At 51.3% G+C, this 16328-nt stretch overlaps 1 protein-coding gene across 4 annotated transcripts in view; it reads right to left on the bottom strand.

The window, feature by feature from the left end:
• Window positions 1–8654, bottom strand: part of SATB2 (SATB homeobox 2) — a 130333-nt gene extending 121679 nt beyond the window's left edge. For 2 of the 4 annotated variants that reach the window (XM_040070062.2, XM_040070058.2), the window contains exons 1-2: window positions 8210–8276; window positions 7783–8001 (exon numbers count right to left, since the gene is read on the bottom strand). In XM_040070062.2, the coding sequence (XP_039925996.1) occupies window positions 7783–8001; window positions 8210–8252 (262 nt within the window). In that variant the 5' untranslated portion in view covers window positions 8253–8276. Of the gene's footprint in view, window positions 1–7184; window positions 7292–7782; window positions 8002–8209; window positions 8277–8481 lie in introns of those variants that run through there. The other 2 variants (XM_040070059.2, XM_040070063.2) reach the window with 2 other exon arrangements.
• Window positions 8655–16328: the final 7674 nt, after the last annotated feature.

Here is a 16328-nt window from a genome sequence, read left to right as displayed (position 1 = left end):
TAGAGCACAGTAACTACACATATTTACCCAGATAATTAGCCAGATAATTTTCTATTTAGAAAACAAATCATATGCTTAAACTCTTATCTAGAGCTACCCGCCCTTTTTCTTCAAATTCTTTCTGTTTCCTTCATACAGCTTCTACAAAAAATTACAATCTTCTATCTTTCCAAACATCACTGCATGAAACACCAATAATCATTCAGCATTTGACAAGAAATTGAAAATATATCTTGAGTTCAGACACAGCCTTCCTGCCCTAGCATCCAGCTTACCATAACATCGATGCAGGGCTCACACTTCATTTTTTAAACAATCTGTGAATTATTTGCACGGTTTTATTCTATGTAGAAGTGCCTCCTGGAAGGAAGTTTTACTTAAGTCCTCAGATACTAGCAACATCGACATTCCCACCTTAAAAAAATCAAAGTAAGAATTACACTTAAAAAAAACAAAGCAAAACACAACACTAACCAACCAACAAAACAAACAAAACCTTTCAAACAACTTTTGTAAGAGCTTTTCTATGTCAGCAGCCCTAAACTGCTGATAGACAAATGCCAAAATCCTGTATATTTGTAAATCATCAGGAGACACTTGCAGAACTAGAAAATATATTTAAAAAGAAAAAAAAAAAAAAAAAAAAAAAAGAAAAAAAAACCCCACAAACAACTAAAAATACTATTTCATGGGGTTTTTAAAATTCCCTGGAATAGAAGGAATAACACTGGAAATAGAAAATATATTTTCCCTCACCAATATTTGCATCAATGTAAATGAAGACAGGGACAAAATATACTCAACAGCTGCAGTACGTGCCTTCATACAAAGTGCAGGAACTCCGGATTAAAAAAAAAAAAATCCCAAACTATAAAATAACGACAATATGGACAACACGCCTTGCTGGCTGAGAATGTATCATACATTAAAGCAGTCAACACTTGGGAATGGCCATGAGAACCTCAACTAGATGGGCTAACAGCTGCCCTCAAATGAAATGGCAAAGAGTATTTTCTGTCTTCCATACCACTAATCAATGTGAATTCATTTGTCTGCAGCCCCGCAGCGGAGACGCTGCCGATGAGCATTCTGCAACAAGTACAAAGCCTCTTGGAGGGCAAGTTTTTTTAGTATCGCTATAGGCTAGAAAACATTTCTCAAAAGCCATCAAATACTCAGCTGCCTTTTGTCTGCTCTGACTATTTCTTACATCTGCATTAGTGACACACACCACCGTGGGGACTGATGCAGCTGACCCCGGACATTTGGTACAGTAGGAACCAATTACCAAAGGCGATTTTTTCAGAGCCAGAAAGGGCTCTGGCTCCCTGTTCGACACAGAGGGCTGGTTTCAAAGCCACTCCAAGCTTCAGAAGGAGAGCACGCTCCTTCGGTAGTCACAGAGCATGAATCAGACACACGTTATCTCCAACAAACCCCCGTCCTACCAATTCAAAGGGACTTGGTAATACTTTATACCTTGAAAAACTGGGCCTTTAATCCTAAAAACACAGCCGTAGTTACTAATTTAACTAAATTATGAGGGGCAGTAATTAAAGGCCTAACTTAGCTATGCCTTGCAATTTGGGATTCAAAAGAAAATCTTCCCCAAGTTTTACAGATTTCCAGCTATTTTGAAAAGTTTAAAAATAAGATTTAAAAGCAGGTTGGGAAGTGCTCAATCACAAAAATAAGAATTTTCCTAAACGGGACACACAGATGTTTGGTGAATATAAATACATGACTGCAGTAAAGCTCTTCATCTGACAGCACCATAGTTGCCATATTGTATTACCATGTTCTGTGTCAACGTGAGTGACAAAAATCTTACTGGTTCAAGTATTTTACTTAAGCTCCAGACCACCGTTGTGGCCCTTTTCCTCCCCATTCCACACAGACAGCTCTAAAGAAAACATCAATAATAGAAAGTAACTGCAAAAATAAATATTCAGGCTAGCATCTCCATGAAGAGCACTAAACTCAAATACTTTTCAAGGAATTTCAAAGTAAGTGATACCATCTGAAAGTCTGTGCTACAAACTAGAAAGTTTCAATATGACATAGCTGTCTGTTGAAATTATGACTTGATTACAGTTATATTATGCCATGTTTTTTTCTATTTTTAAATCAAGATAAAATATTCAGCACAGTAAGAGTATTTAAATAGACTATAAGGATTCCACAAAATTAGGTATTTGAGAAGGCAATCTTCAAACTTCACCTCTAAGTGTTTGTTCATAACAGTAAAAGATTAATACTGTTGGCCTTCCTTTGATGTCCGAATTCTTCATCTAAATTCTGAGTGGAAGACAAGTCACTATCTAATTTCTTGAAAATATGTTACCTCGTTGGCATCTTTGTAGTTTTTAATATGATTTTGCCATCTTCTTTAGGCACAAAAACAGTTCTGGGAAGCCACTGAAACCTCCTACAAAGGTGAGTTTGTCAACGAATTGCCTTATAAATAATTGACAGTAAATACACTATGTCCTATCCCAGTGAAACCAAGAAAAGGCAGGACCCAACTTAAAAAGGGAGGAGTAAACAGAGAATTAATATGGATTATTTCAATTATGTTGGTTGCTTTTTCTTTCATTTGGTTTATGATAAGAATAACAGCATGTAGTTAACAAACACGGCCATGGGTGCGGAGAGGAAGCAGGGAGATGACTTGAAACACTTAGGAACTGTTGCGGGGGAAAGAAAAAAAATCTTACTACCACTAATCTTAAATCTTGAATTCAAAATTGTTGGTGTCTTTCTGCAGTTGCAACTTAAGGGCTCCAAAATTACCCTAAACATCAAATTATGTCTAGGTCATTGAATGGGTGGATACCCTATACTCTGTTTAATGTGTATGTTCAATTGCACACGTACTTCAACCAACTGTGTCTTTATTTTAATAACAGACCAAGTACTGAAAACACATAAAGAAAGACTATTTTTCTACCTCAGCAAAAATACAGCTGATACACTGGATGACCCTTCAGGAGTGACTGCTCTGTTTGTTCTACTTACATGACATAGCCTGATTGGAAAAGGGAGAGAAGGGTGAAGATCAGCAAAAAGACCAGAAACTAATTCTTAACAATCAGTCCCGAAAAAAAAAAAACACTGTCTTGTTTTTCTTACTGTTCCTGTTAAATTAGAGGTTTCTTCCTCATTATGTATCAGAAACGTGCAAAATCCAAGATTTTACATTTCTTCCAAATCCCTACTGAATTATATCAAATTAGAAAGCAACGTTTTGCAACTATGCAGCCACAGATAAAACATAAACGTAAAACATAAAAATACAGCTATGCTGGCTCCTGAAACTAACAAGGATTTGCGGCTTTCACGCTTCTGTATTTCAACGCGCTTAACTCTTTCAAACAGCTACATATTTCTTTCAGGCAGCAGGAAGGTATTCTTCATCTAGGATCTGGGCAGGAATCTAAAACGTAACCTTTCGCTCCGCTCAGTTCCTAAGGACAAGTGAAACGTACTTCCTTACTGCGTTCAGGACGCCACGTTAGCCAACCATGTAGAACAGAGGCGCAAATTTGATCAGGCTGTGTTCTTCCGTCCGCACAGAAGCGAATTTTTGCTCCAATCAGGTACCTTGAATCCGTGTAAAGATATAAAAGGTAGTACAAACCCTACAATATTTTTACAGAAATACATAGAATGGACCTAGACAAACAGCTCTTTAACTCTCAGCCCGTGTTTCTGTCACACCAGAGATATATTAAAATGGATCTCTAACTACACTTAAGCAGACACGATCACAATACCCTGAATTTTAGGGGGCTTACAGCAACCAGCAGCAGCGCTCCGAACAGTCACTGCATCCACATTTCTGTTCCATCTGACTCTGTACAGGCTCCACAACTACAGCCACCAATTAAGATCCTGATCATATACTTTGGTTTGAATTGCCTGAATGCTTTTCCCTCCATTAATATTTTGTAAACTGAATCACAGTTTTTAACAGTTAAATGAATATGAACATATTATCAGACTGCATCAAACTAATCTAAACAAAAAGTGTTTTGTAATCATTTCCTGCTCCAAATTTGAACGTGCTCCCTTGGCTATCGTTTGATTCTATGTTTCTTTTTCAGCAAAATAAAACTTCAGTAGAGCTCAATCTGCAAACTGGCATTTTAAGTCGCTTTCAGAGGCTTTTGATGCTTATTTTCTATGCTCTTCAAATCAACACACACACACATATATATGCACATCCACTCTTACACAAACAGGTTCACGAACTGCAATCAACAATTCTGTAAATATAAGTTTCCTAGTCATTAATCACCCCTCTTTTTTTTAATCCTTATGGAGTGAATTACTAACTGAGAGGAGACGCCAATTCTAGTAAGTGAATGTTACCCAACAGGGATATAAAGCTGTCAACACCATAGTGCTCTTGCTTGCTCTAAACTCTCTCCCAGGCTTCATATGTTTTTTAAAGCGATATTAGCCTTTTTTTTCAAGGAACCTTACTCTCCTTAAAATCTGAACACTTGTTTTTTTATTACATACAAGTTTTAAAACAGACTGGCCAGGTAACTGTTGAAACACTTTAGAAGCACTGGGTTAGTCAGGCAAACCAAAACTGGACTCTAATACATTGGACTGACACTAACAACATTGTAAACAGTACCAAAACTTTTAAATCCCCTATTAAACACAACCTTTAAGACCTCGTTTATCTTCTCAGTGACCTTCACTAGATTATTATAGCTGCTGTAATGGTCCTCTGAATTAAGTACATTCGTGTTAGGAATAAAAAACCAAGAAAGGCAAAATTTCTCATGAGAACTGATTTTCTGTCTGCATTACAAAAGCTTATTTTAAAACCCTTTTCCACTCATAAAACTAGAGAGAAAGCAAGAAACACCGACAGCATTATATTTCTCTATTTCTCAGGGAAGTCACTAGAAAAATAATTACAGCAACCAGTACGATTATAAAACTGGTTACCAAAGGTCATCAGGCTCATCATAGCACAGGTAGTTAAGAGCTTATTGCTCTGTTCTCACGAATTAAGTTCAGAAACTGATTATTATTACAACAAAAAGCCACTTGACAAATAGGAAGGAATTTCAGCATTTACATATCTAAGGCCCAAAATGAGATGAGAAAAAGAATTGCTAGCATTTGACTTTGCTTTCAAACTCTTTGGATACATTTTATGGAATTAAAAATAAAACACTAAAAAATATGGTCTCTAGTTTTCGGTAAAGTATTTCCATTTTTGTCCCAAATGCAATTCACATTCAGTAAGTATTAGCACTTGTTAAAGCCCAAGAAATAAGAATAAACAGAAACACTGACAACTGAAGCCTTGGATGTCACTTCACCATGACTTTCATTAGTTTCCTTTTTGTCAGACTCTAGGCACAATAGTAGGAGAGTCCCTATCAATATTTATTTCAAATTGGTTTTATGCTCATTTGTCAGTAAATTAAAAGTAAGCCCTTCCACAAATGTCTACAGATGCATTTCACAACTCCAGTGAAAAAAATTACTAGCACCACAGTAATCACTGCAAGGATACAGACTTCCAAAAATACCTAAAACAAGTGTGCTCTGCATTCAGGAAAAGATCACTCGATCATAACAGGTTCTTAAAGACCAAACTTGAAAAAGAGCAGAAGAAAAATATCTAGAAATTAGCTATGTTGATTTATTGTGAAAGTATTTCCAGGAGAAAAAAAAAAATAAATCAATTTTAAACAGCACCATTATCTTATTAAAAAAAAAATCTGCCTTAACTAATTTAGTATTGAGTATTATAGAACCTAGGTAAGTATTCAGACAAGAATAATTTTCTTCTTGCTTTCAGTATCAATAGAGTAATGAATAACCTTTATTATGAGCAGCCTAAACCCAAAGAGACTGAGACTGCTTAAAGAACATCAGCTAAGGAAAAAAAAAAAAATTACTCCTGCATTTCTTATTCCCCCACACTTCCACACTGCAATCTACAACACCTTTATAAATGAGATGAAGAGTAATGAATGAAAACTTAGGCTCTTAAAAGTTTGCTTTCAGAAATGAAAGCCTTTTTCTTAAGTGGTAGAAATCTTCCATAGCTTAATAGGCCAGATTCAGGCTGAACCACCAGTACAAATGTAAAAGCCGCTGAATTTCTCTTGGATAACAGCTATAACTAGAAAGTAAACATATATTCCAAAACATTTAAAAGAGGTCTCTTAAAGTATATTTCTATAAATGCCCCAAGGAAAAAGATTACAGCTCTAATTCTAACATTCCTTTAAAAATCAAGCAGCTTTAATAATAAGCCTCAAAAAAACCATCTAAAACTACATCTGCTACTTTTTATATGATTAACTAGTTCCTTTTTACAGTTATTCAACAAATTATTTCTTCACCAATTTTGAAGTGGAATAGCATTACAAGTCTTTCACTGCAAAGCTGTTTCTTCTTTTTCCATATATTGGATGAACACAAAGAAGATTAAAAACTAGATATACAGAAATATAAAAAACTAGTGAGCTCTCTTACCCTTCATTAGGTATATAAATGAATCCTACGCTTTTAAAATAAAATCTGCAGCTCCTTAGCAAACTTCAGCAATTAGGAAGCCTATTGAGCCAAAGAGGTCTAAAACAAGCATCTAATGGTAAAATCGCTAAATAAACCTCACGTAATAGAGAGTCATGTGACGACTATTTCAATGTATCTCTCGAAATGCCATTTACACAAACTCCTTGCGTATAAACAACTACAATTATGTGTTACCACTCTGCTCATTTTAAAACACAAACACAGAGGTGTTTTTTTTTTAATGAAAAGTTGTTGATGGCCTTTCCTGCAGTATTCTGCTCACTATATCTGGTTAATTTCAAGATTTTTAAACATATTTTTCCTAGCACGAGGCTGTTCTATCTTAAACACGACAGCATCAGAGTTAAGAGGAAAAAAGAAGGTATTTTAGAGAAGTGACTGGAAAGTTCATCTTCTTGGGAAAAAAAAGGAGAGGAAAAAGCAACAACACACTTAACATGCTCTTAATACAAAACTGACCAGCAACTTGATAGCAAAGTAAGAAAGGTAAGTATTCTAGAGAAATGCAGGAAAACTGCAAAACTAGTGGTCAATATATTTGCTTTAAGAGCTGAACCTCGCACATGCCCTATCCTCTTTTACAACCGCAACAGAATGCTACTTACCGAAAGAAAAATAAAATCCCGAAACGCGACCATAAACGCTACCGTTTTCCCCACCCTGGTGTCCCCACTCTTACAGCTGTGACGGAGGGTGTTAACGCGCCTAAGCGGTGTCACCTGCACCCGCGAAGGCAGCCCGACCGCCCGCAGCCAGCCCGGAGCGCTGGCCTCTCCTGCCGGCGCTGCCCAGGCCGCTGCCGTGCCCCGCAGGGTGCCCGTGGGCCGTCCCCGGGCAATCCGCACGAAGAAAGCGCCGAGGGCAGGACACGCTCTCGTCCCGTTACCCTCCGGCAGGACCAGCCCCGACCATCTGAGAACCGCCCGGCCAGAGCTGGGCCCGGGGTGGCCTCTTTCGGCAGGCGGCCTTCTAACGCCGGAGGGCTGCGCGCCGCACGCCCGCTCCAAGTCTTCCCGCGGATCCCCATCGCCGCAGCGGTGCCGAGCGGACAAATGTTCGCCCAAAAAAGCGGGCGGCACCCTCCAGCCGCCACTCGGACATGCCGACCCCTCGGCGCACGGTGCCGACCCGCCCGCTCCCCCGGGCCCGCCGCCCCGCGCACCCCGGGCGGCGGAACCGCCGCGAGCGCGGCCGCACGGTTACCTCCCACGGGCTTGCTGACGGCGCCGTTTGGCCTCCCGCGGGTGCCCATGGGGCTGCCGTTCTGCTCCAGCCTGGCCACCTTCCCGGGGGGGGGCCCTTTGACATCGGGACTGCCGCTGCCTCTGTCGGGGCTGTCCCGCAGGCAGGGGCTCTCGCTCCTCCGCTCCATGCTCGGAGACGCTGCTCCCGCTGGCAGGTCGCAGTAGAAAGAGCACGGACCTAGGGAGAGAGAAACAACGGGCGCTTCAGTGGCCGCCGGCCGGTACCGGGCCTCGCTCACCCGGCCGGGCGCCCGCCGCGCGTCTCCGGGGCGGTTCAGCTCCGTAAAGCCGGGCGAGTAGCGGCCGGGCGCGATGCCGCCCCGCTCCCGCCGCCGGAGCCGGCCCCGCTGGAAGCGAGCGGTCCGCCTCACCCGCCCGGCGCCAACCTGCCGCGGGCGGGGGCAGGCAGAGCTGCGCCCCGGCTCCCATCGCGCTCGGCAGGCAAGCAGCCCACCCGCCTGCCGCAGCCAGGTGCTGCGCCCCGGGTCCGGCCGCAGTCCCGGCCCGCCCCCGGGGGCCGCGGGGAAGAGGCTGCCAGTCCAGACGGCCCCGCTGGCACGGCCCCCCCGCGCCGGCCAGCTGTGCATGCCACGAAGTAGCCGGCTGCTGGCGAGGAAGCCTCTAGCGAGTGGCTCCCGCGAGCTGCCGCCGTACTTACTGCTTATAGCCTGTCTGTAAGTTGGCTGAGTTGGGCTCTGTCCATGGATCAGAAGTAGAGAATCCAGGGTGGAAAGTTTTCCTGTTTCCTTCTCCCACGTCGCGTTCTTCGCCTCTACTCCTTCCCCCCACCCCCAGCCCCCTCCTCGCCCTCCTCCGGGGGTGCTGGGGCGGCGGGGCCGGGGCGGCTGCCCGCGGGGCGGCAAGGGCAGAGCCCCGTCCCGCAGGGTCCCGGGTGCCGAGCGGAGCGGAGCGGGGAGGTCGGGACGAGGGGGCGGGGAGGCGCGGGGCCGTCGGCTGCGGCGCGGAAGAGAAGGGAGAGGGAGCCGACTTCTCACACCTTCAGCGGAGAAAATCAATACCGGGGGAAACAGGGGGAGGAGAAGAGGAGGGAGCGCCGCTCTCCCGGGCTCCGCGGCGGCGGCGAGTGCCTGGCGGCGCGGGGAAGTGGCGGCGGCGGCCCCCCGTGTGTCACTTTCAATCGCTCCCTCCTCTGCCAGCGACAGCAGCGGCAGGAGGGACTCGCCACAGAGAGCGGAGAAACGGTTATTAGTTGCGTTGAGTCATCGAGGCAAAGTGAGTCCTTTTTGGGGTTGTCCTTGCTTTCGGGTTTGGTGTATGTGCACGCCCGTGTGTGTGTGTGTCTGCCTGTCTATCTGCGCGGCGTTCCCGTCCCGGGGCTGTGCATCCCAAACATCGCCACCCCTCCTCGCCTTGACACCCCTCCCCCTCCCCGCCCCCCCGCAAAAATCAAGTCTCGCTGCTACCTCGGAATCGGGCACAGCCAGGCGAGCAGCAGCCCACCTCCTCCCGGCCCTGCCCGCCCCGCGGAGCCCCGGCCCCGCTGCGCGCCCGGGTGGGAGGCAGAAACCCACCTGGCAGGAAATTAAACGCCAATAAATAAATAATACATCTCGCACGCGAAAAAGGAGCGCGGTGCCGCGCGAAAGGAGGGCGTAGGGCGGGCTGGGTGGGGAAGGGGAAGCGTGGCAGGACGAGGCGGTGGCGACAGGAGAGACCCAGGGCAGAAAGGCGCAAGGGCAGGGGCAGTCGGGCTGGGGGAGGGCCGAGAGGGAACGAGAGGAGGAGGAGCCGGGAGAAGGGGAAGCTTGGGGGGGAGGGGGGTGTGAAGTGGGAGTTGGGGACACCGGACCGACCGAGGAGGAGGAAAGCTGCCACCGGCATTCGGTCCAGACGCCCGGGTTGGTCCGATGCAGCTCGCCGCCTCCTGCCACCCGTCCCCCCGCCCCCGTCCCCCTGGGAACCGACCGACGGCGGGGATCCTCCCGCAACCTCTCTCCGGGGCGAGGCGACAGTAACTTTTCGCGGTGCGGTGGGGGCTGCCGCCCCGAGGGCCGGTCGCGCTTCCTTCAGGCCTCCAAGAGCCAGCGACCGGCCCCAGGTAGGGCCCCGCCGTCGCCCTGTTCTCCGCGCCCGGTTGCAGGCAGTTACCGGGGTGGTCCTGAATAATTGATGGCGGGGGCCGGGAGAAGGTGACAAGCGGGCAGGGAAACGCTGCTGCTGCCGCCGCTAAATTATTAAGTAGCAGAGCTCCAGATAGGGCATGACAGCGCTACCTAAGTGCAGCCCGTGGTGCCGGCAAAGCCCCGGCCGGGAAGTCGCCGCGGGGCGGGATCGAGCCCCTCACCGGTCCCGGGATGGCGAGCGGTCACCCGGCAGGCAGGCAGGCAGGCAGGCAGGCAGGCGGTCCCCTCTCTCTTTCTCTGATGCAAGGTGCACCGCGCCGCTCCCTGGAGCCGGTGGCGGCGCGGGCGCGTCTCTCGGCCGGGCCATGCCCCGCGGGAGCCCCGAGGACCCGCAGCGCCCCCTGCCCGGCCCGGGGGGCGCGGGGGAATGAGCCGGCGGCCCCGCGCCGCCGAGCCCTCGCCGCCCGCCCGGCGGCAGAACGAGACCCGCGTTAAGGTGGACTGAGGGAATCCCTGCTGGCGCGAGGGACGGGCGGCGGACGGGCGGCAGGGAGGGAGGCGGCGGCGGCGGGCACCCAAAGTGCCCCGACACCCCCCTCCTCCGCCTCCCCCGCCATCCGTCCGCGGCTGGCTCCCTGCGCGGCGCCGCCCTCGCCGCCGTGCTCCCTTAAGAGCTCTGCCTTTTACGGTGGCGCCGGAGGGTCAAAAAAAAGGGGCTACCGGGGGTGGGGGGGGTAGTGGGGAGCGGAGCCCCCCCATCCCGGGCACGGCGACACTGGGGGCCGGCGGGAGCATCACGGCCACCGGGCAGCCCTGGTGACAGTTCTTCGTTCGTCCCGTAAGCGCCCGGGGACAGTAGGGTGGGCAGCAGTGGTTGCCCCGAGCCCGCATGCAGCCGTCCCGGTGCTGCCTCGGGGTTTGGAGGAGGGTCAGGACCCCCACAGGAGAAAGGCTGCCGCCGCTCCCGCCGAGCCCCTCCTTCCCTCCGAGTGGCAGCGATAGCCCACCCGCCCGCCGAGCGCTCGGGTGTCCCGGTGAGCTCCTAGCCGCCCCTGAAAATAGTGCCGGGAGAAGCAGCGGATCCCCAGGCAGGGTAAGAGAAACCATCCCTACGTTCCACATCCGACCTCCGGGCCGGCCCCGAAAAGCAGTGCCAAGTGTGGCTTTCCCCGCCTCGGCCGGAGCACTCGCGTCCCTCCCCGCCTTCGGCAGGGGCAGGGGGATCCGCCGCCGAGGTCTGGACGCGGTGCCAGTCTTGCCCCGGGATAGCAAGCCGTGAACGCGGGTGGGAGCCGCGTTCCATGGCCGGCTGAAGTCGGGGGGAGCCAGAGAAGATACGGGGAACAGCGGAAGGCCGGGAGCGGGGGGGCCCGGGACACCGCCAGGGCCGGTGCTCCGGGAGAGGTCCGGGAAGCGAGCGGCCGTGCCGGGAACGCGCAGGCTGCGGAGAGAGCGCGGCGGCTGCCGCCAGCCAGGTCCCCTGCCTTCCTTCTCAGAAAGGAGCCTCAGAAGTTTGGAGAACTCTTGTTTTCTTTTTAAATAACCCGATCTAACTTTTCTCCCTTTCCTCTCCCCAAATTTGATAAAGCTCAGCAGCATGGAAGTTAACGTTCTTACAATGGAGGTTAACGTTTTCCACCAGCTATCGAATAATTGAATAATGTTTTGTTCTTACCTTTGATGTTGAACTACGAATGCCCGCGGATCAATGGCCAGAAAGTTAGAAGAATTGGTGATTTAGGACTTCGGTACTTCTGGAAAAAAAAAATGCCAATGGTTTAGCCAGGATCTTCCCTGTCTGATTCGTTACTATTATTATATCTGATGATGTGGATGGATGGAGAGATTCAATCCAAGCCCATTAATGAGGTATTTTATAAACACCACCGTCTGAAGATCTTCATTTACATTTTGTCAGTGATCCTTTCCTTAACAGCGGAGACGTGTGGCGACAGCGCGATTACAGGACTTTAGTAAAGCTCCTATAAGAGTACAACTGGCTTGTTAATCGATTAATATTTTATTAAGTGTAAATATTTTATAAAGTTTTTAGGAAAACTATCGATTCTAAATTATTAAACTAGTCAGAAGGGCATTTGAATAATACATACAATTAAATACATTTAAATATATATGTAGTGTTTGCTTCATTTGCAATGAATCCCCTGCACCTTTCTCTTGCTTTCGTTTTTTCTCCACCGGCAGCTGGTTTCTCATTTGCACGTTCACTGGAATATCAGGATTGCCGAATATGTGTTTAGTCCGTATTTATAAACTGAATGTTTACATAATATACTCTGAGAAAATAGCTTTGAAATAGGGACGCATAATAATTTGAAAATTTCGACGCGAAAGTAAAGGGGCTTGTTAGTGAAACTGAGGGAAACGTAACCGAGTCCGTATAAATGTTGTTTGGTAACTTCTGTTTTGTAAACATCGCTTAATTTATATGGATTTTATGAAGCATGATGCTTATTTTTCTTTTACTTATTTTTTTCTCAATAATAAAAAAAATCTCTCTGTTTCGAATTACAAACGCTTTTTTCACCCGGTTGCATGATTTTCACATCATGTCCTTATTTCTACTGAATTAAAAAACAAAAAATAAAGACGATTATTTCCCATTGTTTTTCTCACCCGTCTTGAATGTCGCTATTTAAAAAACCACATTATTTTTAAAAATATTAATAATATTAATAACCTATTTTTCTTTTTCTAACACGAACTCCGGAACGAGAATTTTCTGCTCTCTCACTCCGATGGGAGCGGGAGTGGATAAGCTCCGCGTGCCCAGCGCTCCTTGTTAGTGAAGTTTGCGGACGCCTTAAATCGTTGATTGCCAAAAAATTTTGAACAAAAACACCTCCTTGGAAAGGTTTGGTTTTCATTAACTATCGCTTTTAAAGCCAAAACGCATGGAAGCGATCGCAGCTCTGTGCCCACACAGGCTTCAGAGGCGGGCGGCTGCAGCCGCGGCTGCCGCGACCTCCCGGGCCTCCGCTGCCCGCGATACCGCCCCCGGCCCGGGACGGCTCCGGCCCCATGCAGCCGGCCCGAGAGCCGCCCCCCCGTGGCAGGATCCACCGGGCGCTCTCCTCGCCCGCTGCTCTCTCCCCCTTCCAGCCGGTACTTCCCAGGGGCCACGGAGTCCGTGGGACGACAGCCTCACCGCCAGGCTCGGCCGGGGCTGAGCGCTGCGGCTCGGGCCGAGGCGAGGTCCCCGGCGCCGCCCGCTGGGGTCCCGGGGGACACCGCCCCCCGCCCGCGGGCACCGCCTCGAAGCGCAGAGGTCCCAGCTGCCGCGAGGGCGCGGCGGCCGGCGGGCTCGGAGCGGGGCGGCCCCAGCGCCGGCGAGACAGCTCCGGGTCCCTTCGGGGTGGCGGCTGCAGCCCGCAATGCCAGGACGCCGGGTCATGAGGAGAGCGGATCCCACGGGCGAAGGCTCCGGTCTCCCCGCTGGGCCCGGGCTCCATGGCGGCAGGACCCGAGCCCGCGGTCGCTCCTGCGGGCCGCGACCGGGACCGCTCTCCCGACCCGTCCCGGTGCCTTCCCCTTTGCACAGCGCCACCGCGCGGGCACTGGCGCCGGCGCAGCCCGAGGCGGCCGCTGCTCCCGCCCGCCCGCGACCCCGCGGTGCGGGAACGGCGCAGCACCTGCCGCGGGGCCGAGCGGGCCCCTCCCGCCGCCCTCCGCTGCGCCCTCGGCCCTTGCAGCGCCGCTCCGCCCTACCACCTTGCCCGTGGCGCCGCATGCCGTCGAGGCTCCGACGCCCTCTCCTCTCAGGAGGCCCCGCCTGGCCAGGGAGAGCGGTGGCACGGGCAAACCGGCGATGGGCAGCGCGAAAGGACCGACCTCCTGCCCAGCCGCGCCTTCTTCGCGCTCCCCTCGCGAACCGGGAAAGGCGCTGAGCAGCCGAGGAGCCAGGCCGCCTCTGCGGGGCGGCCCCGCCATCGAGCGCTCGCTCTCGGGGACAAGCCATCTAACCCTGCCGCCGCAGGAGGGGTTCCCGTCCCTCCGCACTACCGCGTTCCCTCTTTCGGCGGCAAGTTGAGGAGGGGAAGCCGAAATGAAACGAAAATGTCCTCGAGCCCAATAGCGGGAGGAGACCGGCTCTGCCCGCAGCACTTCGAGCGGAGAGCTCTGCCTCCAGCCGACGGTGCCGGCGGGAGCACGGCGCCGGCCGTCGTCCTTTCCCAGCCACGAGCCGCTGCTTTCCTCCAGCAACCCAAGCCTAAAAAGGCGGCTGTCCAGAGGGGAGCGGGGCCGCTGCTGGGTCCCCCGGCTCCGCGGCATAACGCCTCGGCCCCGCGGGAGCCGGCTCCGCGTCCCCCGAGCACCGCCGGCTGCCTCCAGCCCCCTCGAGATCCACGCGGCTCGTTCGTGCTGTGCCAATGGAATAAGAAAAATAATTTTTAGAATACCAAACCCAAAGCGTCTTTACGGCGTCCGAGCTCCGACCAAAGGGTTTCGGGACAGCAGTGTCTCTGCAGACCTACCCGCGCTTCCATCTTTTCCCCCAGTGGTTTTATTAATGAGCCTTTTGCTGTTAACTCGGGTTTATACGGAGAAGGAGCTGCGGACAATAGAAAAGCAATCTCTACAGCCAGACGTATACAGGGAAGGGAACGACTCGGCCGGAGCCGAGCAGCACGTAAATCGCTACCACACCGTATTTCGGTGCCCAGAGGGCAGCGCAGCCCCGGCCGAGGCGGGCGCAGGGAACGGGGCTCACCGGCAGGCCGGGCCGGCTGGATGCCTGGTGCGGGGTTGATCTGGCCGCTGCCGGGGTCCTGCTAGGCTCCCTCCTGCCCTCCGGCTCCCTACTACGATCCGCAGCTTCCCCGTGTTCCTCACACACGTCTCCAGATCTCGGCTTTCCCCCTGGCCCCGGGCTTGCTTTTTCCCGCAATCACAAGCTGCAATGCTAACCGCAAGGGATTTCCTCCGTGAGATATCAAGCTCATCGACCCACCTCACCTGAACAGACTTGCGAGACTCTTCAGTATTGCATGACTTCTTTAAAATAGTTCTGTTTAGATTTGTAAAGTGTCAGGAGCAGAGAGCACAGTGCCCTGTGGCTCTTTTCCTTCAAATTAGCGGCTTATAGCTGGAAATGAAAGAAGAGTTTTGCCACCTTCGTTGCAATTAAGGGAAGTTCCCTAGATCCGAGAGAGAAGTAACTAACAAGCCCCTCCACGCGAGCAACGACTGCGGCTGCTCCTTCGCCGCAGCCTAAGGCCCCTCCAACGCCGTTTGCCCCGGGCCGGGCGGTGTCCCCCGCTTCACCCCGAGGCGGCCGCTCCGAGCGGCGCCAGGTCGGGAAACGAGCGTTCCGCCTGCCGCGCACTGCCCGAGCCACGGCGTGAACGAATGCGGGAAGGAGCTGCAGCAGAGAGTGGCCACCCTGGGCCCGAGAGCCAGCCCAGCGCCTGCCTTTACACCCCTAATGTGCATGCGGGACGCAGGGTGCCGGGGAAGCCCGCTCTCTCGCCCGGGGTGAGAACGAGTGACGGCGGAGCTCTGCAGAACACGCTGAGCGTGCAAAGCTGAGGACTCGTATCCCGGGTCATGAATCGTTTTAATTACAACGATTTACGTAAATTAGCAAGATAGCATCCTTGCTGCCCCGTCAGGCTCCGACCTAGAAGCAAAACATCACCCGCCCGGGCTGGGCACCATCGCCTCACAAGGGCTCAAGAACTCTCCGAGTTCCTACGGCCGGCGGAGACCGGACGGGAGTAAAGACCTCAACAGAACCGTGAGGACAGAACAGATTCCGAGCCCCCTCCCCGTGAGCTTCCCAACGAGCTGAGCTCAGCCCTAGCCCCGCCGCGCTCAGGACGCGGTGCTCATCAGCGACAGTCCTTTGGACAGAGCAGGGTGCCATTTTCCTCCTAAATCCAAACTTTGCCTCTCAACAGACACTCTTATCTTCGTACGCCCGTGTTAATTAAAACTTCAGTAAATGCGTAGGGAGAGCCCTCTGCTCTGCGGGGCGAGGCAGCAGCTCCCGCCGGCTCCTGCCACGCGAATGGGGCTCAGGGAGCAGAGCCGTGGCGGGACCGCGCGGGGCCCCGGGGCCGGCCCCCAGCTCCTGCCCTCGCTCCGCAGCTAGGCTGAAGCCAAAGGCAGGACAGCCCGTGACAAAACAGCCCGGCCGGCAGCTGGGCTACCCGGCTGAAGGCTTAGAGCTTTCTGTGCAAGTAACTGAAGGCTGCGGATCTGATTTGAAAAAAGGGGCAGATAGTGAAAGGGATTTCGAGTGAAGATAAACAACAGGGGTTTATTGAACTATAAAGGCTGAAAACGCCGAAGAACTGGTCGAGGAAACGCATCCTAATATACAGGACCCGCAAATATCCCGTAGCCTGGCTCTTACAAGAAGAAGGTAGCCCAGATCCTCCCAGCCGCGCCACGGACC

Source organism: Hirundo rustica, chromosome 7 (genome assembly GCF_015227805.2).
Source record: "Hirundo rustica isolate bHirRus1 chromosome 7, bHirRus1.pri.v3, whole genome shotgun sequence".
Classification (NCBI taxonomy): Eukaryota; Metazoa; Chordata; class Aves; order Passeriformes; family Hirundinidae; genus Hirundo; species Hirundo rustica.
Note: the sequence above shows the minus strand (reverse complement) of the source record. Positions and strands in the feature narration are given on the sequence as shown.